This window comes from Heloderma suspectum, chromosome 17 (genome assembly GCF_057233095.1).
Source record: "Heloderma suspectum isolate Gila_16-S chromosome 17, 16-S_ref, whole genome shotgun sequence".
Taxonomy (NCBI): Eukaryota; Metazoa; Chordata; class Lepidosauria; order Squamata; family Helodermatidae; genus Heloderma; species Heloderma suspectum.
Window position 1 is genome coordinate 12,957,156 of NC_139474.1, and position 25,051 is coordinate 12,982,206.

Below are 25,051 nucleotides of genomic sequence, written 5' to 3' on the forward strand. Positions count from 1 at the left end.
CCTCTTTCCCAGGACCAACAGCTGACGGAGATTCCTCCCACCAGCATTCCTAGTTTAGTTAGCAGTCCAGGGAGTGACCGAGCACAGATAGCAGACCTGGTGGATGCCCGACGCAGATGCAGAGAGCGGCGCCAGATGGAGGGCGCGGAAAGGAGGCGTAGTGCCCGGTTGGCGCGCAAACAACGGCTGAGCCCAGAGGATCCAAGGGAAAAGAGGAGGGACTCTCCCTAGTCCTTAAGTTCAGGGGTCTGCCAGTAATTCCCTTTCAAACGGGGACCAACTGTTCCAACTTAGGGCATAGGTACTGTGCTGCTCAGATCTAGTTGCAAACGGTATAGTTGTTAAGTTGTAAAAGAAGAATAAAGCTTTGAAAGGAATCCCTTTGTCTGTGTCTGGACTTGGCTACTGGATTAGACTGAGAGAGCCCTCCAGGGAGCCCTTGACAGCTCCTCCCCATCCAGCCACTCAACATCTCCAGACATTTGGACAGGGATTCTATGGCCAACTTTGGTGAAGATTTGAACGAGAGGCAGAGCTGCGTGTCATCCGCATATTGATGACACTGCACCCCAAACCTCCTGATGATCGCCCCCAGCAGCTTCACATAGATGTTAAATAGCATCGGGGAGAGGATGGAACCCTGTGACACCCCACAAGTGAGTGTTCATGGGTCCAAAACCTCCTTTCCCAGTGCTACCCTCTGGTACCTGCTGGAGAGGAAGGACTGGAACCACCGTAATATAGTGTCTCCAATGCCCAACCCCTCCAGGCAGTCCAGGAGGATACCGTGGTCAACATCTGCGGCTGTTCAGCTTAGAAAAAAGGCAAGTGAAGGAAGACAGGATAGAGGTGTACAAAATGAAGCCTGGTGTGGAGAATGTGGAGAGGGAGACATTTTTCTCCCCCTCTCATCATACTGGAGCCCAGCGGGGTCATCCCATGAAGCTGATTGGCGTGAGATTCGGGACGGATAAAAGGAAGGGCTTCTTCGCACAGCACAGAGTTAAACTATGGACCTCACTTCCACAAGACGTAGTGATGGCCACCAACTTGGATGGCTTTAAAAGGGGACTGGACAAACTCATGGAGGAGAAGGCTATTGATCGCAATTAGCCCTCATGGCTATATGCTACCTCCAATATCGGAGGCAGTCTGCCTTGCCCACAGGTCTGCACTCACCGCAACTCCTGCCGCACCTCCAGGACCGTATGCCCCGTGATAATGAACACTTCCGTCATCTCGTCCGTGAGCATCTTGCAGGAGTAGCCAATGTTCACAGCCGTCTCTGAGGAGGGAGGAGAGAAGAGCTCTGAGGGGAGAAGAATTCCAAGCTGGGGGCTTGGGCTGAATCTCAAGCCCTAAATCCAGAGCTCAAGTTTCAAAAAAGGACAAGAATCTATTTTTGAACAACAGGGCTTAACCCTAGAGAAAGCGAAGTAAAAAGGGGAGGAAGCACATTCCCAGGAGTCTTAAAGGGCAGTAAATAAACAGATCTTCCTTGTCGGACCTCAGCAACAGAAACATCAACCAGCCCTACTGAAAGACTTCCCCCATGAAGGAGCCTCCTTCCTCAACTGTCCCAAATAGCAGCGATTAAGGCTACTTAATTTTCCCCCTTCTTCCCTCCCCATCTGTCTTTCCTTGTGTGCCATCTTTTTAGATTGTAAACCTGCAGGCAGGGACTGTCTTGTTTTATTTTTTGGCTGAGAAGTGGAATAAAAATTCTTTAAATAAATAATAGATTGTTTCGCATTGTAGTGTATTTTATTCTTGCAAATACTTTACATAAAATAAAATAAAATACACTAAGCTCATCATCTAAGGCCCTCCTCTGAGTGCCTCCTCCAAGAGTGGCAAAAAGGGAGAGGGCCTTCTTGGTGGCAGCCCCCCAATTGTTGAATGAACTCCTCAGCGAGGCCCATCTGGCACCAACAATGTTATCTTTTTGGCACCATATTAAGACCTTGCTCTACTCTCAGCCATCTGGCAGCACATGATAGGTTTTTAATCAGGTCATGGGATATTGTTTGGATATATCTGTGTGCCTGCTGTCTGTTTATATATTTGTAGCTAAACTGTTTTAATATTATGCACAATATTGTACTTTTTAAGGTTTTTGATCTTTCTAAACCACCCAGAAGCTTTGGCCATTGGGCTGTGTAGAAATTTAATAAATGAAAATGAAATGTTGAAACAATATAGTTGCCTGGCTGTTGACGGGAACATCTACAAACGACCACATCTTGGCAACACTGTAGGATCTTCACCTTGCTTGTCTCCAGTCAACACCCAGATCTTGATGTTCGCCAGGGTGAGAAGGGCGATGGTCTCCGGAACTCCCTGCTGCAGCTTATCTTCGATGGCAGTGGCTCCCAGCAGCTGGAGGGAGAGAGGCAAAGATGGCAGAGCCCCATCAGACCTTTCTCTGGCGGAGGCTGGGGGCTGCGATGTCAGTGGGGCAGTGAATCCGCTCCGGGTTTCTGTCAGAACCAGTCAGAACTCTAAAGGAGGTCCCCACAATGCCTTGCACCTTGGAGAGCTCCTTTAGAGCTCTGAGGAAACCCGGAGCGAATTCACTGCCCCACTGACATCGCAGCCTCCAGCCTCCACTGCCCCGTTGCATTGTCAACTCAAGCAGGCGGAACAGAGGCGTCCGGTGAGGTGTAGCGTGCATTTGCGGCCCAGGATCAAATGTCTGACAGTGATCTTTAGCAGCCCTTCCCCTGTATTTAAACCAGAGCACAGGCCATGGAGGCTGCTGGGCACAGCATCTTTCTAGCCTGAAAAGCTCCCTTGTCTGTGTTTTCTGTTGGAACTAAACCGGTTTGGACTTGTTCTTTATCCTGACCCTGAGTCTGTTTGGGTCTGTGGTTGGGAAACCCAGGGATTGATCTTGGTCAAGGAACTACGCTGTAATCTGTTCTCTGCTGATTTGCACTGGGACTGAAAAGGCTGAAAGCCAATTGCCGGAATGCCTGCAATAAAGGCCTTACTGAAACCCGAGCCTCAGTGGCAGGAAGGCAGGACCTGACAGGCCCCTTCTGACCCCCGCCTTCCCAGTGAAAGGGCATCAATGCCGGAGGGAGAGGAGAGGTCGGGCCAGGAGGATTTCACAGCCACAAGATTTATAGGAGATGCCACGACTGCAGGAGTCCCACACACTTGGGTAACAAGGTCGACATCACGCAGACTCGCCAACAGCTGTGCTAGTCCCTTCCTGGGTGGAGAGGACCATTGGCAGGCCCTCCCCAACTTGGGGCCTTCCAGTTGTTGTGGGCTTCAACTCCCAGAAGCTCCACCCAGCTTGGCCAATGGTCAGGGATGCTAGGAGCTGTAGTCCGACACATCTGGAAGGTGCCAGAGGTTGGGGAGAAGGCTGCTCTACCAAGTCAGAGTTTGGCCCAAATCACCACCAAGCAGGCAACCGCAGATGCTCAAAGGCAGCCCTCCCCCAATCGGTTGCCTTCCAGATGTGTCGGGGTACAACTCCCAGCATTTCCCAAGCCCGGGGACTGCTGGGAGCTGTAGTCCAACAAATCTGGAAGGCACCAGATTGGGGAAGGCTGCTCAAGAGTGAGAGCAAGAGATGTGTTTACGTGCTTTCCACCAAGACTACCAACATGGTAAAAAAGGAGCACATTCACCTACAGCACAGATAGGGGCTCAGTTCCCCCCAGCTTAAAAATAAGGGACGGGAGCCCCTACCGATTATTTATTCATTTGTTACATTTACGTCCTGCCTTTTTCTCTAAGGAGCCCAAAGCGGGATACATGCCCCCCCCCTCTCCATTTTATCCTCACAACAACCCTGTGGGGTAGGTTGGGCTGAGAGTCTGTGACTGGCCCAAAGTCGCCCAGTGAGCTTCATGGCCGAATGGGGACTAGAACCCAGGTCTCCCCACTCCAGTCCAGCGCTGTAACCACTACGCCACACTGGCTTGCAATGGAACAACATACCATCATGTCGTTCTCCACTTCCTCGTAAAGCCGGGCCAGCCGCTCTTCGCGGCCCTCGCCAGCCATGCTGGCCCGCTGCAATCGCTCGGTCCAGCCCGCGTAGTAGCTTTCTTCGAGGTCGCGGTAGGCCAGCACCAATGTGCGTAGGCCCTCGCCGGCGTACTCCTGGAACAATGGAGCAGAGAAGGGGAAAGTCAAGCCGGGAGGCCGAGAGCATCTATTGCGGATCACAGAGGTACATTTCTACTCATTATTTTTTTGTTTTTGCAGGTCTGGTCTGCAACAAAATGACAAGAACAGAAGACGAGCCAAGCTGATCAGGCCAAGGGTCCATCTAGTCCAGCGTTCTGTTCACACAGTGGCCAACCAGCTGTTGACCAGGAACCCACAAGCAGGGCACGAGTGCAACAGCACCCTCCGACCCACGTTCCCCAGCAACTGGTGTACATAGGCAGACTGCCTTTGATACTGGAGGTACGATATAGCCATCAGGACAGTAGCCATTGATAGCCTTCTCCTCCAGGAAATTGTCCAATTCCCTTTTAAAGCCATCCAAAGTGGTGGCCATCACTACATCTTGTGGAAGTGTGTTCCATAGTTTAAATCTGTACTGTGTGAAGGTCCTTCCTCTGACCCGTCCTGAATCTCCCCCCGATCAGCTTCATGGGATGGCCCCACTGGCTTCTACTATTATGAGGGAGAAAAATATCTCCCTCTCCACTTTCTTCACACCATGTATAAGTTTGGACACCTCTATCATCTCTCCCCTTATTCACTTTTTTTCTAAGCTAAACAATCCCAGCTGTTGTAACCTTCCCGCCTAGGGGAGATGCTCCAGCCCCTTGATCATTTTAGTTCGGCTTTTCTGCACTTCTTCCAACTCTACAATATCTTTTTTCAGATGCAGTGACAAGAACTGTACACAGTATTCAAAGCATGGCCGCACCATAGATTTGTATGAGAGCAATGTTGCAATGCAGAGCTGAACAGCCCCTAACATCATCTGGCCCAGATGTTGCAGTGCAGAGCTGAACAGCCCCTAACATCATCTGGCCCACTGGATTGGTCCGGAGAAGGGGGCAATTTGTGCTCTGGGCCAAAAATGGCTTCCTGTCCCTGCTCTAGCTACAACACACAGCCTCTATTGAAGGAAAATGGGCTGTTCCAAATTTGCATTTGGCTTAAAAACAAACTTTGTTCCATTCTTGTCTGTGATGCATTTCACCTTCCGGGCCTCATGTTCCCTTGGGGCAACCACTTATCTTCTTGGGGGGTTTGTTCCCTGGACTCGTGTCACCTCAGCTGGTTTTCAAACCAGCGGTGCAAGCAATGCAGGAAAAATTAGGAACCCAAAAGAAAAACAAGAAGAGGAAAACGGCCACTTCTCCTGCAAAAAAGCCCCCGGTCCTTGTCGCAAAAAGTTTCCAAGTTCAAAGTGAAGCAGAGCAGGCACGCACTCGTCCATTTAGCTTATATTTACTTTAAATGCAAATGGTTGATATAGCCCACCTTCCCTTCAAGGGGCTCAAAGTGGTGGGCGTGGCTCTCTTCTCGACCTCACCCCACTTTATCTTAACAACCCTGCAATGTTGGGCCGGCTCCAGTTTCAGGAGGCCCTGGGAGTGGGCAATTTTGGTGTGTTGGTGGGGCCACATCAGATCCCCTGGGACCCACCGTGGGCTTCACCCCACATGGCCAGATTCCCAGTGATTCTGCCCTCCAGATATTTTGGATTACAACTCCCACTATTCCTGATCCCTGGCCATGCTGGCTGGGGCTGATGGGTGCTGAATGTACTTCTTTGCTTAGCAGGAAATCATATGTTCTCCCTCCCTCCCACAGTGCTAAGCAATTATCAGCAAAGAGCCAGCAGCCCCCCTACCCCACTCACATTCAGGTGGTCGGTGGTTATGTTATACAGCTCCTGGTTTCCTGGGTGAAGCCTCTCCAGCAAAATGGTGTCCGCTCCTTTGCAGTAAAGGCGGATCTGCCCTTCATGGTTCCGGACTTGGGGGTGGGGAGGAAAGGTGAAAAACACCCAAGTTCAAGTGGGAGAGAACGAGATTTCTTTATAGCTCACCTTTCTTCCAAGGAACTTAAGCATCTTACATGGTTCTCCCCTCCATTTTATTTTTCTTTCAAAACAACAACCCTGTAAGGTAGGTTAGGCTGAGAGAACAGGAGTGGCCCAAGGTCACCCAGTGAGATGTGTGGCCAAGCTGGAATTTGGACCCCCATCTCTCCAGTTCTAGTCTGGCACTCTAACCACTACACCATCCTGGCTCTTAGATTGCGTGGAGAGGATGAGAATCAGGGGGCAATTACAAGAGGGTCAGAGCAGAGGGAGGACATGAGGGGAAGCAGAGCCACTTCAGTGGCTCTGCTGAGACAGCAGCTGCCTTTGGCTCACGCTGAACTGTCACCTGGCAGTAGCCATTTCATCAGGCTACAGCAGAGGGAGGTTGAGAAAGGAAGCAGTCCATTCCATTAGCTCTGCTGAGACAACAACTGCCTCTGGCTCCTCCTCTCCCACCCCAGCTGGCCATTATAAGAACTCTGCCACTTTAAGAACAGGGTCTAGGGAGCCTCAAGACTTGCAAAATACTGAAAAACGGGAGGGATCCCAAAACAGCCTAACAAGGGCTGAGAGTGCTCACTGGCTAAGTAATGTTGACTGACTGTTGTGAGCAGGGGGAACGGAAAACCAGGGGAAGAAGAACAAATGGAATGCAGTACTCTGGAAGAGGACACAGCTAGTTGACTGTAGGGATGTACGAAAGTCACTTACCTTTTCGAAGGGTGACATTCGCGGTGGGGGGGAGGCGCTCCGTCCCTCCCCCCGAAATTCTCTCCGGCCGGCTCCACAGAGATTCCGCGGAGCCGCTGGCTGGGGCCGCCTGCAGCCCGACATCCAGCCGCTGGGCAGCCTGCAGGGACGCAAATGGCAGCGGCTGTAGCCGCTGCCATTTGCGTCCCTGTATTTTGCTGTGACAGGCTACATAAATATTTACATAGCCTACCTCAGCAAAAAAACAACGACAGTGAACGCAAATGGCGGCAGCTACTGAGGCCGCCATTTGCGTTCCCTTTTTTTTACTGTGATAGGTTATGTAAATATTTACATAGACTATTACGGCAAAAAAAAAAAAAGGAACGCAAATGGCAGCCACTACGCCATTTGCGCCCCTCTCTTTGGCCACAATAGCCTATGTAAATATTTATGTAGGCTATCACGGCCAAAAAAAAAAGGGAACGCAAATGGCGGCCGCCATAGCCGCCGCCATTTGCATTCCCTTTTTTTTTGCCGTGATAGGCTACGTAAATACTTACGCAGCCTATCACGGCTTCTGCAGGGATGCAAATGGTGTCCCTGCGTTAGCCGTGATAGGCTACGTAAATATTTACGTAGCCTATCACGGCTATAGTGATGAAGCGAATGGCGGCTGCGGCCACCATTCGCAAGTCAGTGCGAACGGCAGTAGGTAGGTGTCCTGTTTCGCGCGCCTTTCGCGGGGTGGGGGGGGGCTTCGTTCTGCCACGGATTTCGGGGGGCCAAATGCACTGGCATTTGGCCTCACCGAGATCCGTGGCGAAATTCTCTGACATCCCTAGTTGGCTGGCATCCTGATCAGAAGCACTCTGCAATGTAACATTTTGTTGCAGGTTCCACTTGTGACTAATTATTCTTGATTTGATCTTGAGAGCCACCATGTGGTCAAAAACAGCACAGAAGTATCCATCATCCATCAATAAATACAACAACGTGCAAACTTGATCCCCGCTCCCTTTCCTCATCTTATCCATCAGTTGTAGACCGCAACCTGCCCCCTCGCCACTTCGTCAGGGCCCAGGGCATGTGCTCCATCGAGCAGCTATCCAGCCCCTGCTCTGTGCTTGGGTTATACATTCTGAACACAGAAACATAGGAAGCTGCCTCACACACATCAGATGACGAGTGCGTTTCGATCAGTACCGTCTGCTCTAGCACTGCAGAGCCTCCTTCAGCCCGAGGGGCAGAGTTCCATTCCGGAGAAGCTCTCGGGGCAGCATTCCGGTAGTGGGTGTGGCTGAAGGCAAAAAGGGTGGGCCAAAAAGCCCAGTGTATCTGAGCCTGAAGTTCTTCCTGCCAGGAACTAAGCCTTAGGAGAGGCATTTCAACCTTTTTTGGGGGAAAGAAATTGCACAGAAGCCGGGAAACCACCCAACGATCAGTGGTTGGAGGAAAAGGGGTGGGCCCAGGGGAGGACTGGGAACTAGATTTGTCCTCTGGGCCGGTTCTACACTGACCAACGATGGCTTTCCAGGGTCCCAATCAAAGGAGGATTTTTTCCATTCCCTGCTCCCAAATACTTTTAACTGGAGAAGCCACGGATTGAATCCAGGCCCGCCTGCATGGAAACCACTAAGCTATGGTCCCCTGCTAAGATGGCTTCTGCATCTGGTGCCTTGGTCCTCTGTCTCTCAAGTCCCATCCCCCTGCCTGCTATCATGCCCCCCTCCCACACTTTCTCACCAATGACCGACATGCGCTTTCGGACGTTGTTGAAGTCCAAGATGGCGAGAAGATGGTAGGTGATGGGCCGCCCCAGCTCCTGCACTGTGATGGTCTTGGGGGTGCGCCCGCGGAACACAAAGCCAAAGTTGCGGGCAGCGGTCACCAGGGCTCCCTCGTCGGGGGACTGGGCTTTGTAATACAGCTCCCCTGTTCGGATCAAAGAGGGGGAAGCACGGGGGAGAAGAGAGAAAGGAAAGCGGAAATTCAGGCCTGAGAACTGGAACCATCATTCCTCATCCTCTCCCCGCCATGCCCCCCCTTCTATTTCTCCGCTAGGAACAGTGGCGCGACAGGCTAATCCCGCCAGCGCAAACTAAGGCTCATGTCACGGTAACAGAGCAATGTATTTAATGGAGCTCCAGCACAGATGGTTCATTTATTTATTAAATAAGAGTAACTTTGGGAAAGGGGGAATTTGGAGCAGAGAAGCAGTTCCAGGGGAGTGAGTGCATAACTCTTTTCCTGCTTTCCCTCTGCAGAATCATACAAACATAATGGGCCAGATTACATGACACGACAGCACACCGTGGGTTATTTAACCCACGGTAAGGCTGCAGCCACCATTTCGCTATTTACCATTTTGTTATTTAACCCACAGTGAGATGCATATCCAATGCAGAACACCCTAGAACAGACCATGGGTTATGCGAGGGTTGTTTAACCCTCACATAACACCCCCCCCCCGGCCAGGTTCGCATGACACAACAACCCTGTGTGGGGCTTGGATAGGCAAAGTGGTACTGCTGCGCGCTATGGCTCGTTGTGGGTTAACGAACCAATGGCGAGCCATGCCGCGTCGTGCCAAACAGGTCACTGCTGACTTTCCACATGGGGAGTCCAAGTATGTGTGTCTGCAAGATTGAAACGGCACCTAGGGGCAGGGGAGGAATGTGGAGCAGTGAAACAGGGGCAGAGAGGGGTGTTTTAACGCTATCTCTGCCTATTGCATTACCATATACATGCAGAAACACAGACAGGCTCTGTTTCAGAAACAGGTTTCAGAAACAGGCTCCCCGCTCCTACACCAAAGGGGAAATTTCACCCCCTGTGCCATTCAAAACATCCTACTTTGAACAGCGACTTTTGGTTCACCAAATGGGGCACTTGCCATTGGAAATTTTATTATAATTATTATTATAATTATAAAACTACTTTTCCTCTTTTACTAAATTTATTTATTTATAGAATGCCACCAGTATACCTGGCATTTCACCAAGCTCAAGAGGTCAGGTCCCTGCCCCATGGAGCTTACAATCTAAAAATTCAACACAGGGAGACAACAGAGAGGAAGGGAAGGCAGGGGTAAAACAGAGAAGAAGCTAGTGGCGTGGTAGAGCTGGGGCTCTCAGGGACACAGCGCCGGCACACCTTGGTTAGGGGGGACGCCAACATCACCGGCCACCCTGCTTAAACTTCCTTGTTTCCTCTGAGCTTTGCTGCAGTCCTCACAGCAGCTGGGGGGAAATGAATTTTCCCAGCAATGATCTATTGTTCTCTGTTGCAATGCAAAGTATTTTGGGGCTGGCCCAAGAAATGGTCTTGAATGCGCGATTAAACCCATTCGCTTAACAAAAAAGCCTTGCTCCTGGTGGAGATGAAGCCTAGAACAGGCTTGCTGATGTGGATCAACGTGGCTGCCTTCATTTTTTTATTCTCCTTGGGGGCGTGGCTAGGTGGGCTGTCACAATGCGCACCCACACTTCCAAATGGACCACTACACCACTGGAAGCGGCTAAGGATGTCGGAGGAATCCATCCAGGGGGTTGAGCTTACTACGTTTTCATCAGCTCGGCCCCCCTGGACTTTGGCTCATTTGCCTGCGACCCGGCCTGACTCGATTTGCATCGAGTCGGGCCAGTTTGCGGATTTTTCTGGGTTTTAAAAAAATTATGTAAATAGAAATGTGCACAAATTCTGGGACACAAATCGGGTGATTTATGCAATTTTTGGTTGCGGTTTGTGTGACCTGCTCAAATCATGGCCACAATTTCCATAAAGTATACAAACTGCTGCCAAAATTGCCATAAGTCACGCAAATTGCACCCCACAATTTGGAGGGGGAGGGCAGAAAATTCACTCAAAGATCCTCCTCCTCTCCCACAACCTTTGACCAGCCCCACCCCATTTCAAGGCCCCCTGATTCCCACCTGGGCTCTTCTCCTCAGACATGACCGTGTGACAGAGGGAGAGGAGGCGGAAGAACTCATGCACGTGGGGGTCGCCGAGCTTGACCGCTTCCAACAGGTCCGTGTCCCAGAATGTGAACATGGGGTCGGCCAGGGGGTTGAAAGAGAAGTCCACCGGTTCTGTCTTCTGGAGAGGGAGACGGACAGGAAAGGGTCACAACAAACCAGTGACATCTTATTCAGCAAAAACTCTTGTTCCGTGTCTACTGGACACCACAACGTCTCTTTCATGAGGGTTTGTTTAAGTCAGCTAATTACTGGAGGTGTAACACACAGCTAACACTTCTTTTAACCGCATGTTTTGGCAATGCCCAATCATTGGCTCTTTTGGGCAGGAGGCTATTATAAGAATAAACCTTGTATTGCAACATGCTTTAATATTTGCTGATGTACACGTCTTCTGAAATTATCTACCTGCTACCTGGAAGTTAACGCACGGTCAGTGCAAACGGATTCTCTGCACCCTTTTCACAGCTGTAAGACTGATATTACGACATTGGAAGGATAAATCCTCACCTTCTAGAATGCAACGGATTGAGGACCTAACAACACTTTCAACGTTTGAGCAGGAGGTATATAGACATCACTTGCGAATGGATACTTATATGGATATTTGGTCTCCTTTTCTTGAAGTTTATGTACAATTTTTAGAAAGCTGTATGTTAATACACACACACACTTCATATACATGTACTGAAATGGATATATTCCAATCTATGTAACTTTTTCTTTCTAATCCTCTTTACTGTTTTACATTTCACAACAAAAAATTAATTAAATAATAAACCAGAGACATCAGCAAAGTTCAGCCTGACTTAGGTCAGCACAGGCCAACAGACAGCATAGAAAAGGCCTCTACGTAAACTATGGGGAGGTAATCCGGTTCAAGGAACTTTGCAGAGCTGGACTAGACAGGTTTGAGGATTTTATTTATTATATTTCTATGGCGCCCAATAGCCAAAGATGTCTGGGAGGTTCACAACAGTTAAAACCATACAACCCAACAACACAGTATAAAACTTATTTTAAAGTTTAACACTGCAGTATAATTCCAAAGGAAAAAAGGGAAAAACAAAGCCAGCAGAAGCCCAAAGACCTAAAAACACAGGAACAGAATGAAAACAATAAAAACTGAAGAACTACAAAGTCTGGGAGGATAAAAAAAGTCTTCACCTGGAGCCAAGAAGACCAGAATGTAGGCAGCCCAGGACAGCCCCTCTGGGAAGCTCATTCCGCAACTAGGGTGCCACTGCTGAAAAGGCCCTCACTTCAGTAGCCACCTGGCTCACCTCCTTTGGCAAGAGAGCGTGAAGAAGATCCTCTGAAGATGATTTTAGGGTCTGGGCAGGTACATATGACACGGTTCTTCCGGTAACCTGGTCCCAAGCCATTTAGGGCTTTGTAAATTAATACCAGCACTTTCAATGGGGCCTAGAAATGGACAAAAGTCTTGTGGCACCTTAAAGATTGGCACGTTTATTCTGGCATAAGCTTTTGTGGACCAGAGCCCACTTCATCAGATGCGTGGAGTGTTATGGAGAGTTGCAGGTTTATTTACTGGACATACAGGGTGGGTCGGGGGGAATCATTGTAAACAGTGAGGTTGGAAGGACATTAAAGGCATTCAACATCACCGTAATTCAAGTCTATGCCCCAACCACTGATGCCGAAGAAGCTGAGGTTGATCGGTTCTATGAAGACCTACAACACCTTCTAGAACTAACACCAAAAAAAGATGTCCTCTTCATCATAGGGGATTGGAATGCTAAAGTAGGAAGTCAAGAAATCACCGGGATAACAGGCAGGCATGGCCTTGGTGTACAAAATGAAGCAGGACAAAAGCTAATAGAGTTTTGCCAAGAGAACATGCTGATCATAGCAAACACTCTTTTCCAACAGCACAAGAGACGACTCTACACATGGACATCACCAGATGGTCAATATCGACATCAGATTGATTATGTCCTTTGCAGCCAAAGATGGAGAAGCTCTATACAGTCAGTAAAAACAAGACCTGGAGCTGACTGTGGCTCAGATCATGAGCTTCTTATTGCAAAATTTCGGCTGAAATTGAAGAATGTAGGGAAAACCACTAAACCATTCAGGTATGACGTAAATCATATCCCTTATGAATATACAGTGTAGGTGAGGAATAGATTTCAGGGATTAGACCTGATAGACAGAGTGCCTGAGGAACTATGGACGGAGATCCGTAACATTGTTCAGGAGGCAGCAACACAATCTATCCCAAAGAAAAAGAAATTTAAGAAAGAACAGTGTCTGTCTGAGGAGGCTTTACAAGTAGCTGAGGAAAGAAGGGAAGTGAAAAGCAAGGGAGAAAGGGGAAGATATATCCAACTGAATGCAGTGTTCCAGAGAATAGCAAGGAGAGACAAGAAGGCCTTCTTAAATGAACAATGCAAAGAAATCGAGGAAAACAACAGAATGGGAAAGACTAGAGATCTCTTCAAGAAAATCGGAGATCTCAAGGGAACGTTTTGTGCAAAGATGGGCATGATAAAGGACAAAGAAGGCAGGGACCTAACAGAAGCAGATGAGATTAAGAAGAGGTGGAAAGAATACACAGAAGAACTTTACAGGAAAGATCTTAATGTCCCTGATAGCCATGATAGTGCGGTCACTGAACTTGAGCCGGACATCCTCGAGAGTGAAGTCAAGTGGGCCTTAGGAAGCATTACTAACAACAAAGCTAGCGGAGATGACAGTCTTCCAGCTGAGCTATTTAAAATCCTAAAAGACGATGCTGTTAAAGTGCTGCACTCAATATGCCAACAAATTTCGAACACTCAACAGTGGCTGCAAGACTGGAAAAGGTCAGTTTACATTCCAATTCCAAAGGAGGGCAACGCCAAAGAGTGTTCAAACTACCGCACAATTGTGCTCATTTCACATGCCAGCAAGGTGATGCTCAAAATCCTACAAGCTAGGCTTCAGCAGTATGCGAACCAAGAACTACCGGAAGTACAAGCTGGGTTTCGAAGAGGCAGAGGAACTAGAGATCAAATCGCCAACATTCGCTGGATCATGGAGAAAGCAAGAGAATTCCAGAAAAACGTCTATTTCTGCTTCATTGACTACGCTAAAGCCTTTGATTATGTGGATCACAACAAACTGTAGCAAATTCTTAAAGTGATGGGAGTACCAGACCACCTTACCTGTCTCCTGAGAAACCTGTACGAGGGTCAAGAAGCAACAGTAAGAACCAGACACGGAACAACCGAGTGGTTCAAAATTGGGAAAGGAGTACGACAAGGCTGCATATTGTCACCCTGCTTATTTAACTTATATGCAGAGTACATCATGAGAAACGCCAGGTTGGATGAATCAGAGGTCGGAATTAAGATTGCTGGGAGAATTATCAACAACCTCCGATATGCAGACGATGCCACCCTAATGGCAGAATCTAAAGAGCCTCTTGTTGAGGGTGAAAGAGGAGAGTGCAAAAGCTGGTTTGAAAACCAACATTAAAAAAACGAAGATCATGGCATCTGGCCCCATCACTTCCTGGCATATAGAAGGGGAAGAAATGGAAGCAGTGACAGATTTTACTTTCTTGGGCTCCAAGATCACTGCAGATGGTAACTGTAGCCATGAAATTAAAAGACGCTTGCTCCTTGGGAGGAAAGCTATGGCAAACCTAGACAGCATAGTCAAAAGCAGAGACATCACCTTGCCGACAAAGGTCCATCTAATCAAAGCTATGGTTTTCCCAGTAGTAATGTATGGCTGTGAGAGCTGGACTATAAGGAAGGCTGAGTGCCAAAGAATTGATGCTTTCGAACTGTGGTGCTGGAGAAGACTCTTACGAGTGCCCTGGACTGCAAGGAGCTCAAATCAGATCAGTCCATCCTAAAGGAAATCAACCCTGACTGCTCATTGGAAGGATAGATACTGAAGCTGAAGCTCAAATATTTTGGCCACCTAATGCAAAGAGAAAACTCTCTGGAAAAGACCCTGATGCTGGGAAAGATTGAAGGCAAAAGGAGAAGGGACGGCAGAGGTTGAGATGGCTAGATAGCATCACCGATGCCATGAATATGGACTTGAGCACGCTCCGGGAGAGAGCGCAGGACAGGAAGGCCTGGCGTGCTATGGTCCATGGGGTCACGAAAAGTCGGACACGACTGAACGACTGAACAACAACAACATCCTAGTGCCCAGATGTCTGTGTTACCAGCAACAACTGCACTGTGAACAACTGCATTGTAAATGATGTGATTGTCATTATCAGTATTTTCTGCATTTAATTTCCTTCTGACCTCACTGTCTACAATTCTCCCCGCCCACCACCCACCACCACATGTACCGTATATAAACCTGAATCTCTGCATAATACTCCATGAGCTACAATCCATGAAAGCTTATGCCAGAATATGTCTGCTAGCCTTTAAGGTGTCATAAGACTCCTTGTCATTTTCACTGCAATAGACCAACACAGCTAACTCTCCATTAGATGCCACACGCATCTAATGAAGTGGACTACAGACCACGAAAGCTTACGCTAGAATGATTTCATTAATCTTTAAGGTGTCACAAGAAGAGCCATGCTGAATGCTGGTGCAGCGTTCTGTTCGCACAGTAGCTGATCAGATGCCCCAATGGGAAGCCCCAAAGCAGGACATGAGTGCAACGGCAGAGGCAGATATTAACAGTGCAGGTAATGCATAGCCATCAAGACTAGTAGCCGCTGATAGCCTTCTCCTCCATGACTCGGTGGAATCCCCTTCTAAAGCCATCCAAGTTGGCAGCCATCACTACATGCTGCAGCTGGCCTTAGAAATCCCCCTTACCTGTTCCTTACTGCCAATCCACCCCATTGCTGAAATTTCCCCCATGGTTCCTACCTCTCCAAGCTCGGCCTTGTAACCCAGGACATCCAAAACATCACCTACAAGGGGGGCGGGGGGCAGGGAGAGGGGGAGAGAGAGAGAATGAATTAAAACATGGGAGGCATAAAACATGGGAGGCAAGTAGAGGCATTGTCTATGCATCACCTTGACTCAGAATATCGCAAGGCTGTGGGCCAAGATTCAAATTATCATCAGCAGCACTATCATTATTGTCATCATTGTTAAAAACTGGAAACTGCAACTAAATGGTCCAAAATGCCAGACATTCCCCTCCAAGCAAGACACCCCACTCCTCACCTTGGATTTCTTTTCCAGGGGACATGCAACATTCTGTGATTATTTGGGGCTGGGTTATTTTGGACTTTAGGATCTTTACGAATTGTACTTCTGCAAACGTTGGGGTCCCCACCCCTGCCCAAGTACACCATGTCCTTTCCCTCATTTCTGAGTGGCCCTGTTTTGCCTACACAGCTATCGGCACTCACCGCTCAAGTCCGCTATTAGAGGGAGCGATTTTAAGACAGAAGAAGCATTGGAAAGATTTTGTGCAATATATCTGGAGAAAGATAAGTAGCTCCTGAGAAAGGAAAGTCCTTCCTGAAACATGTTAGGCATAACACAAAGTTTCTCCAGATACCTGAGAATATTCTCTCCTCTGTTTTGGGACAGGTAAGTGCCATCCCCTCTTGCTGATTCCCCGCTATCTACAGTCACTGCTCAAGTTTGCTATTAGAGGGAGCGATGATACCGATACTAGTACTTAGCCATTTTGCAGTGTTTTTAAAGTATTTCACATACAGTACTGTGCAAAATTCCTTACAACTGTCTTGTAAGCCCCAAGCCCTTGTTTTTATGTGTGATTAAATTAAATGGCATTTTATTAATATTTCATGCTCAGAAGTAATTTTAAACATACCAGCCGACCAGTATGTATGTTTGGACAGTTCTGCAATGATTCCCCCCCCCCACCCGCACACACTTAGGTCCCTTCTTGCAGGGGTGGCCCATCCATATAGGTGAGCTAGGCAGTTGCCTAGGGCCCCAAGTTCAGTGGGGCACCAAATTCAAGGAAAAAAATACAAATAACAATGAAAATTCCGTCTCTCTAGTTTATCTGATGTCAGAAACATTGGTTGGACGGACAGACAGAAAACCCGAATAATTATGACTGCTTAAATAAATACACTTTTAAAACATTCAATGGAAAATAGGGGCAAAATATTCCCCAGTTCACCAAAAACCTCAGCCTAGATCTGTCCTTGGGGTTTGGGGCACCGAATGCATGGTTCACCTGGGGCGCCAGCTGCTGTTGCCCTGGCTGCCTAGGACCACCACTGCCCTCGCACTGCAACATTTCCAGCTATGGGTCTGTATATGCTCGTGATAAAAGGCAGCAGTGTTGGAGATAGCAACAGACCGCAAGGAAAAGACTGGTACTTGGCTCCAGCAGTGGTAGGTTCTGGGGCGGAGGGAGAGCATCTACCCTGGCACGGCGGACCCAATCTACCAAGAGCATCAGGTCCTGGAGGCTGCTTGCCAGGCAGGTAGGTTACGTTGCGCTCCCCTCCCACAGCACAGGGATGGGGAATCTCCAGCCCCATCCGGCTCGTGGAGGCTAAGGCTTCTTCCATGGGTCCTGCCCATTCCCCTCCTCAATTCCTGCACACACACACACACACTGGCCCGGAAGCTACTGGGGATTCAGGGAAGAGGCAAGGAGAGGAACCGCCTTGTTATCTCCAGTCTGAGCTTCACACCTGCTTCTCTTAAGAACTTAGGAAGAGCCCTGCTGGATCAGGCCGAGGTCTATCTAGCCCAGCATTCTGTTCACACAGTGGCCAACCAGCTGCCCGCGGGAAGCCCACAAGCAGGACAGGAGTCCTCCTGCCCATGTTCCCCAGCAACTGGTGTACATAAACTGGAGGTGGCATAGGGCCATCAGGACTAGTAGCCATTGAGAGCTTTCTCCTCCAGGAATTTGTCTAACCCCCTTTTAAAGCCAGCCAAATCGGTGGCCATCACTACGTCTCATGGTAGCGAATTCCATAGTTTAACTGTGCGCTGTGTGAGGAAGACCTCCCTTTGATCCATCCCGGATCTCCCACCAATCTGCTTCACGGGATGGCCCCACTGGGTTCGAGAATTATGAGGGAGGAAGAGAAATGTCTCCCTACCCACGTTCTCCACACCAGGCATTATTTCTGCACCTCCATCATGTGTCCCCTTCCTCGCTTTCTTTCCAAGCTAAACAATCCCAGCTGCTGTAACCTTCCCACCTAGGGGAGCTGCTCCATCCCTTGGTCATTTTAATTGCCCTTTTCTGCACTTCCTCCAACTCCACAATATCTTTTTTGAGGTGTGGCGACCAGAACTGAACACAGCATTCCAAATGTGGTCGCACCATAGATTTCTGTAAGGGCAGTATGATATTGGCAGTTTTATTTTCATCCCCCAGGGAAGGCAAAGCACGAGCAAGGCCGGCTCTCCAACCAAAGAGCTGCAGACAGAGACCAAATGATGAGAGGGGTGTGGGAGCCCACCCCTGATGTCCTGTCCTGGGGGGGGGGGGCAGGAACTGGCCCCTGGAGGGAACACAGTTCCCTGCCTCACCAGAGCAGAATCAGCCCTCCCTTGCATCCGGTACTCAGAGACAGGGTCCTCTTGGGGGCCGACCATCCTTACCGTAGCTGTGCCCGTTCACCGAGCACTTGCTGAAGACCATGATGTTCTGGGTGAGGGTGCCCGTCTTGTCCGAGAAGATGTATTCCACCTGCCCCAGCTCCTCGTTCAGAGTGGTAGTCCGTGCCTCGGCCGGCGTGCACCGCTTCCCGCAGTACATCTTCTTGTCCCAGTTGATGAAGTAGCTGTGCCCGAGACGGATCACCTCCACGCTGCGAGGAAGTGGAGCGGGAGAGTGGGGGGTCAGAACTGAGACTGGGAGCAGCCTTCTCCCCAACCAGGCGCCCCCAGATTTGCTGACTACAGCGCTCATAATCCCCAACTAGCATGGCTGTGATCAGCCGGGAGTGAATGGAATTGTAGTCCAACTAGGGATGTCAGAGGAATCCATCAGGGGGGTGGAATTTACCAAGCTTTCTTCAGTTCAGCCCCCCAGACTCCAGTTCGCTTCCCCACAATCTGGTCCGACTTGATCTGCATCGGGGGAGTGGGGAGTTCGGGTCCCTCATAACTAGAAAGTTGCGCAAGGTATGCAAGTTATGCCTGTAATTTGCATAATTTGCTTATTTTGCGCAAATTACAGCCAGAATGTGTGCACATTGCAGCTGCAATTTGCGCAATGTTCTATTTACAAGGGAACCCCACCTCCAAAATTCCTGGATTTCAGGAAAAACCCACAGCTCAGCTCGCAAAGGCAAGGGCCAGAGTTTCAAAGTCCAACACACTTGGAAGGTGCCCGGTCAGGGAAGGCTGGTCTAGAGAGACTCACTGTAAATCCCACGTGCACCATGGCCCTAGGGGAAGCTTCTGGAAACCTCAGATTTACAGCCAGGAGTGCATAAAAGGTGCCCTTACTGATCTAACCCCAAGCATTCACACTGTCTGGCAGCAGCCACCCCAAGCAGGGCACCAACTTTCCACTACTGTAGGGATGCGCCAGTTGTGGCCTTCCAGATGTTGGAGGGAGATGGTCCTCCATCACCTCATGGCTCTGCTGGCTAGGGTTGTTGGAGAAATCTGCCATGGATTCAAATGAGTTTGGAAATCTAAGAATCCCACCTGCGGACTTTGCAGCATACTAGCTTTTTATGTTACGAATGTCACGGACTTGTGGACCAGGTTTTTATTTTCTGGAACTGGAGGCAAATTTAGTTGTACCAAAATATGAAAAATGTGAAATATTTTTTTTTAATGTACTGAAAATGTGCATTTTCCCCCCATAGCCTAAACCACGAAACCTAACATTTCGGGGAGATTTGTGCATTTATGCAGGTGCACATCTGCTCAAGTGGGCACTTTCCAACGCAAATGAAAGTTTGGAAAATGGAGAAAAATCCGATTCTGCCAAAGGAACCAAAGTCACCTGGCAAAATTCATATATCCCTAGATGAGCTGATGGGAGTTGCCATCCAACAACATCTGGGGGGCCACAAGTTGCCCACCTGACCTATTGTTTGCCTCATCCAGCCGCTGGTACTCAAAAAATAGACTGTTGCTGAACAAAGAAGCTCCTTGCTCCATTTAGCTGTCATAAAAAAAAGTTACCTGTATTTACATGTTTTGTTTTGGCTGCTTTGATTGTTCACTTTGTAAAGAAAAGCAGGATGTGAGCACTTTACAACAAATAAGGAAATATTATGCCTGTCCACCGCTGATAAAAACCAAGCTCACACTTTACCCCTTCCAGCTAAAATCGACTTGGAACAATGGAGCTGCCCTGTGGCTCTTCATTTGCAATGGCTCCGGTGCTGACCACTTGCAAGCACGGGATGGAAAGGCGGGGGTGAGGTCCCTGTCTCATTTGAACAATAGCCCAAACACAAGCAAGGCCAGGCAGTTGAAGGATTAATCCATTTGTCCTAAGAGATCTCCAGGAAAATGCGCACACAGTCAGGCCCGGTTCGCACAACTCCCACCACCCATCATGGCTTATGTAAGCCACAGTGGGTTGTGGCGCATGTGGGCGGCCATTCTGAATATTCAGTTGTGTCTTCCAGGGTTGAGGGTCACTTAATCCTCGGACCACCCCTGGCAACAGGATGAACCATGGCAACCCCCTGCCAGGGGTTGAATATTCAAGATGGTCACCTGCACATGCTACAACCTACTGTGGCTTAAATAAGCCATGGTGAGCTGCAGTGATAGCGCCAACCAGGTGTGCCTGGGAACAGAGCCCCCAAATCCCATCCCTCACCATTCCAAACCCGTTAGGCCCTCAGCTAACCCCCACAAAAGAGGGTGGGGGTTAGAAAGCCAGGTGAGTCGGCTCACCGTCCTTTGCCTGCCCAAACAGCTACGAAACCTCACTCATCAGGGATGCTGTGATAGCACACTCCCTGTATCGACTGGGGAGTTTGTCTAGATGGCCTTCAAGGTTCCCTCTCTTGATTCTAAGCACCCCACACGAATGTCAGGTGCAAGAGGCTAGATCTCCTGCGGGTCTTTTCATTTACTTCATATAGTCTTACCAGGGGGAGGGGGTGGCTCTTTAAATGGTAATGCGTTACTGTATTTACTTCGAAATGTGGTACACGGAAGCATCGGAAGCCGCCTTCTACTGAGTCAGACCCTGGGTCCATCCAGCCCAGTACGGTCGATACCAACCAGCAGCCATGGTTCCCCAGGGTTTCAGACAGGAGTTTTTTCAGCCCAACCTGGCGATGCTGGGGATCGAACCTGCGACCTTCTGCAGGCCAAGCAGGGGCTCTGCCACGGAGCTACAGCCCCTCCCTGGTAAACCAGCAAGGCCCTTGAGGACAAGGCGTTGGGTCTAGACTTAGTCATACTTAGAGTAGACCCACTGAAATCAATAGGACTAGCTTAAGTCCCTTTGATTTCAATGGGTCTAAGTATGACTAAGACCTGGTTCATACAACACAACAGCCCATGGGCTAAACAACCCATGTGCGGTCGAGGATGAGCGGGCGCTTTTAATTCGTGACCCACGAGCGGCTCCTTCGTAGGTTGCCTAGCGTGTTGCCTGAAGCCAGAGCGCTGGGTTGTTTAGGGGTAAACAACCCAGTGGTTAACCCAACAACAAACCATGGTTAACTGCTAGGGTGTTTAGCTTCAGGTTTGGACGACATGGTAAACGACCTAAGAAGGAGCTGCTTATGGGTTGTCAGCCCATGGATTGTTTAGCTGTCATGGGCTGTCATGTCGTGTGAACCGTCCCTAAGTCTAAGACCTGGATCGCACATAACACTAACCCATGGTTTATTTAACCCATGATTAACCCAGGGTTTGTCTGGCAGATGATCAAACAAACCGTGGTTTGTTTTCGCAATCCCTGGATTGCTTGTTTTCCTCCCCTTTTCCCCACTCCCTCCCTGTATCCCAAATGCCTTTCCAGCACTGCAGCACTGGCATGTAGAGCACCGGGGAGAGGGGGTGTTATGTCTCTTGCACACTGACTCTGTAGCCTGGAGAAACAACCCATGAACAACCCACAGTTCTGGGTTCACAAGTAACAACTCATGGTTTAAACAACCCAGAGTTCACAACCCAACAACAAACCATGAGTTCTCCTTCTGGGTTGTCTGCAGTTAACAATTCACAATTTGTTAGCACGGCTGTGATCGCACATCACGGCAACCCAGAATTCAACAACCCATACCATGGGTTAGCATTATGTGCAAACCACGTCTAAGTATGACTCTGTCTGTCTCCATAGTGATGTTTTAGGAAAAACTGATGTAAAGCTGCTCTAAGCTAGAGATGTCAGACAAATCCACAACAGATTCAAAGGAGTTCAGATTTCTATGAACTGGTCTCGCAGATTACAGCAGACGGGCTTTTTCCCCCAAGTCACCATGGACCTGGAGACTGGTTTTTCACTTGAGGGAGTGGGATTCATGCTAATTCGCTAATGCACATTAGCAGTAATATGCATTTGCACATGTGGGCACTTACGCTAATGCACATTAGTGCTAATGTGAATTAGCGCTAATGCGAATTAGCACAAGCAGAACAAAATTCTGGTAAAAAAAAAAATCCAATTCTGTGAATGAACAGACGATGGAACGAAAGATGCCTGGCAATCAGCAAAACACAGAGGGAACAGATTTAACAAAATCTGTACATCCCAACTCTGAGCTCATGGGATAGAGGAGGATATAAAACATAAGCAAACAAATGAAGCGAGATTGGGGAATCTCCTGGCCACAGGCTCCAATGCTCCTCACCAGAGGAAGGGTGGCCGGGGGGTTGTCCTGTGGCGCTGCAGGGATGCCCTGGCTGGATGTCCCAGCCCCACCACAGGGGCCCAGGCCAAGTTGGAAGTTAGCAGGGAGGAGGTTAAGCAGCTGAAACAGGGTTGAGGGACATGCTCTTACCTGGGGACTAAGAGTGAGAGAGAAATTCATGCTGGAGAAAGTCAAAAGAAAAGAGATTTTTTTTTAAAGGACACACGCAGAGAGAGAACAGGAGATAAGGGCTGCAGGCAAAAAGAGAGGGAGAAAATTAAGTAAAACCAAAAATGGTGGCGGTGGAAAGTCAGGGTACTTTATGGGGACGGATGGGACATGGTCAGGAGAGAGTGGGGTCAGCTCTGTGTGTGCTCATGGGGTAAAACTGGTCAAGCTGTTTCCAGGAAGAGAAAAAAATCAGACAGAAGAAAAGTATTTGGCAGGGGTAGGCAACCTGGTGCCCTCCAGATGTCTTGGACTATAACTCCCATCAGCTCCAGCCAGCATGGCCAATGGTAAGGGAGTTGCAGACCAAAACATCTGGAAAGCACTAAGTTGCCTACCCCTAATAGATACACACACGCACTCATTCTCCCACCCATCCTGAAAAACAGCACTTTTCCCCCACCCTGAGGACCGCTGCCCATAATTGCTTCTCCCCTTCTGAAATTCACTCAATGGATGGGATTTGGGGGAACCTGGGATCTCAACACTTCCCCTGTATATGGATTCAGAAACCAAGTCGAGAATGTGGGGACCCAGAACCTGGCTTGGCAACTAGTAAGCACAAGCTGGCCAGGCCCCCGAGTTCGAACTTCGAGCTCACTGGGCGGCCTCATTCGGCAAGCTGCTCTCTGCTCAGGCTCAAACTTCCCAGTCTGCAATATGGGCGGATTAATGCCAGGCCAGCTTTACAGGGCTGCTGCAAGGAGTATGAAGATGTTGAATTTAATCAACGCACTTTGCTGTACATGATGTTTATTATTTTGCCATTGTTTTGGTTGTCGGCTTTGAGCTGACTTTGGCACTAAGTGCAAGACGGAGGGACAAAAATGCAAATGAACCGGTCTTGGCCATCATGACATCAGCCCTGCTCAAGGAACAGCTGTGTTATTAGGCCCATGTTGCAGAAGACCATTTGGGAGTATTCAAAGCAAGTCACACAGCTGCTAGGTCAGGGGTCCCCAACACAGCTCCCACAGGTGCCATGGTGCCCAGGGGTTCTCCAACTGTGCCCACAAAGCGCTCCCTGCCCTGCCCCCTTCAAAAAAATTGTTTTAAGAAAAACCTTGGAAAATGTTAGGGCAGTCTCTGCTCTCTCCCTTTCTAGCCTCCAGCCTTGCTCTTTCTCTCCCCTTTGCCTTTCTCTCCGCTTTGCCTTTCTAGTCCTGCTATTCCCCACTCCTCTTTAACTCGCTTTTTCTCTCCCTCCCAGCCTCTAGCCTTGCCCTTTCTCTACCCCTTTGCCTTGCTTTTTCCCCCTCCCTCCCAGCCTCTAGTCTTCTATTCCCTGCTCCTTTTCAGCTCACTCTTTCTCTCCCTCCCAGCCTCTAGCATTGCTCCTTCTCTACCCTACCCCTTTGCCTTCCTCTTCCCCCTCCCTCCCAGTCTCCAGCCTTGCTATTTTGCCCCTCCCCCATCTCTTTAGCTCATTTTTGACTAGCCAGGCCCCCACAGCAGCCATTATGTGACTAGCCACATCCTCCATGGGAGCCATTTTGTAGTGGCACCCACATCCAATTCCCAAATGTGCCCACAGCTCCACAAAGGTAGGGGACCCTTACGTTAGGTGTTGTTGTTGCTGTTGTTCTGAATATTAAATTGTCTTCAATAATATTAATTAGATAATACTTATTTAAATATTAATTATGGTGATCATTAGTGTTGTTGTCGTTGTTTAATTATTATGGAGACTGAGTGCTCATTGGAAGGACAGATACTGAAGCTGAAGCTCCAATATTTTGGCCACCTAATGCAAAGAGAAAACTCTCTGGAAAAGACCCTGATGCTGGGAAAGACTGAAGGCAAAAGGAGAAGGGGACGGCAGAGGATGAGATGGCTAGATAGCATCACCGATGCAATGAATATGAACTTGAGCATGCTCCGGGAGAGAGTGCAGGACAGGAAGGCCTGGCGTGCTATGGTCCATGGGGTCACAAAGAGTCGGACACGACTGAACGACTGAACAACAACAACAAGGGAGTGGAGTGCAGTAAAATACCTGACGTAGAGCGAGATGGGGACGACGGTGTTGAGGATGATGATGTAGGACCAGAAGGAGAGGAAGCCAGAGAAAAAGGCACTGTCAACCGCCTCATCCCAGGGCAGGTAGATCTGGAAGCGGGCGCCCACCTCGTACTCCCAGATGGAGTTCCCGATGGCCAGAATCACACCCATACACACAAGAAAGCCGAAGATCTGCCCGTGGCATGTGGAGAGAGCATATTAAAAGGGGGCAAAGAGTCAGATAAATAAAACAAATAAATAAAAGTGCACTCCCGGCCTGGTCCACCACCGCCTGTCCTCTCTATCACCATCACAATTTGGAAGCGCCTTGGGGCAGGGCTCCTATATTTATCTTTATTTACTTAGTACATTTCTGATCCACCCAAGAAC

General features: G+C 49.0%; 1 protein-coding gene across 9 annotated transcripts in view; it reads right to left on the bottom strand.

The window, feature by feature from the left end:
* The window catches only part of ATP8B2 (ATPase phospholipid transporting 8B2), an 88,403-nt gene that overhangs the window by 13,200 nt on the left and 50,152 nt on the right, over positions 1-25,051 (bottom strand). For 8 of the 9 annotated variants that reach the window (XM_084824713.1, XM_084824707.1, XM_084824712.1 and 5 more), the window contains 9 exons: positions 24,657-24,853; positions 18,252-18,460; positions 15,564-15,607; positions 10,660-10,825; positions 8,471-8,659; positions 5,849-5,964; positions 3,958-4,122; positions 2,268-2,379; positions 1,180-1,285 (listed from right to left, as the gene is read on the bottom strand). In XM_084824713.1, coding sequence (XP_084680839.1) covers positions 1,180-1,285; positions 2,268-2,379; positions 3,958-4,122; positions 5,849-5,964; positions 8,471-8,659; positions 10,660-10,825; positions 15,564-15,607; positions 18,252-18,460; positions 24,657-24,853 — 1,304 coding nt within the window. The remainder of the gene's footprint in view (positions 1-1,179; positions 1,286-2,267; positions 2,380-3,957; positions 4,123-5,848; positions 5,965-8,470; positions 8,660-10,659; positions 10,826-15,563; positions 15,608-18,251; positions 18,461-24,656; positions 24,854-25,051) is intronic. The other variant, XM_084824708.1, reaches the window with a different exon arrangement.